Source organism: Lagopus leucura, unplaced genomic scaffold, assembly GCF_019238085.1.
Source record: "Lagopus leucura isolate 7727_CA_CO unplaced genomic scaffold, USGS_WTPT01 33793-0_obj-0_obj, whole genome shotgun sequence".
In the NCBI taxonomy this organism is placed as follows: domain Eukaryota; kingdom Metazoa; phylum Chordata; class Aves; order Galliformes; family Phasianidae; genus Lagopus; species Lagopus leucura.
This window is the reverse complement of record NW_024967286.1, coordinates 1-1161: the sequence shown is the minus strand read 5'-3', so window position 1 is coordinate 1161 and position 1161 is coordinate 1. Positions and strand designations below refer to the sequence as shown.

The window sequence follows — 1161 nt, the reverse complement described above, 5'->3', positions numbered from 1 at the left end:
ACGTGGGGGCGGGGCTGAAGGCGGGGTCCGCGGTGCGATTGGTGGCTCGGGGGCTGTGGAGGCGTGTCCTGCCGAAGGGCCCGCTCAGGCACTTCCGGTTCCGGTCGAGCGGGGAGTGTTTATAATGGGTGGAGGCTAAAAGGGGGCGGGGCTGAAGGGCGGTTCTGCGATCCGATTGGAGGGCGGTTTTGTTTGCGGGGGTCTTTCAGACGTATTTGGCGGCACTTCCGGTTTTGGCCGAGAGGGGCGGGGCTAAAGGCGTGCGGATAAAAAAGGGGCGTGGCTAAAAGCCCGTTCTGCGATCCGATTGGCGCGCCGTCCGGCGTGTGCGCGGCGCTCTCAGACGTAGTCGGTGGCACTTCCGCTTCCGGTTTTCCTGGGCGCCGCCTTCACCCGGGGGTATCGGGCCGTTTCGCTTCCGCTCCGACACGAGAAGAGCAGCGCCGACCCGCCGAGCAGCAGCAGCGCCGCGCCGCCCCAACCCACGAACAGCGCCGGGCCCAGCTCGTACCTGAGCGGCGGCGGGCGGCCGTCAGCGGGCCCGAGGGACCCCACAGAGACCCGTAGGGACCCATAAGAACCCCACAGAGACCCCACCGAAACCAACAAGGACCCACAGGACCCCATGGAGACCCATAGAGACCCATAGGGACCCGTAGAGACCTATGAAGACCCATAGGAGCCCCATGGAGACATAGAGACCCATAGAGACCCCTAGGGACACACAGGGATCCATAGGGACCCATAAGAACCCCACAGAGACCCCATAGAAACTAACAGGGACCCACAGGAACCTATAGAGACCCCATAGGGACGATAAAGACCCCATAGGGAACCCACAGAGCCACCCAGCACCCCATAGCGCCCCATAGATCCCCATAGCATCCCATAGGACACTACAGCACCCCATAGGAGCCCATAGCACCCCATGTCACCCCACAGCACCCTATAGGAGCCCATAGCACCCCATGTCACCCCATAGCACCCCATAGGACACCACAGCACCCCATAGGAGCCCACAGCACCCCATAGGAGCCCGCACTCACTTGAGGTTTGTGGGGATGGTGGCGTCGTAGAAGTCTGCGATGACGCGGTGGGCGTACCAGGAGCAGGCGATGAGGGCACAGAGACCTGGGAGCCCGGAACCGCGGGAAATGAGCC

At 63.4% G+C, this 1161-nt stretch overlaps 1 protein-coding gene across 1 annotated transcript; it reads right to left on the bottom strand.

Moving 5' to 3' along the window:
• Positions 1-15: 15 nt before the first annotated feature.
• LOC122193032 (claudin-7-like) lies at positions 16-1126 on the bottom strand (the record flags this gene model as incomplete). Its single annotated transcript, XM_042893723.1, has 2 exons — positions 16-511; positions 1047-1126. Coding segments are annotated over 2 exons (252 nt in total), but the record flags the coding sequence as incomplete, so codon positions are not given.
• Positions 1127-1161: the final 35 nt, after the last annotated feature.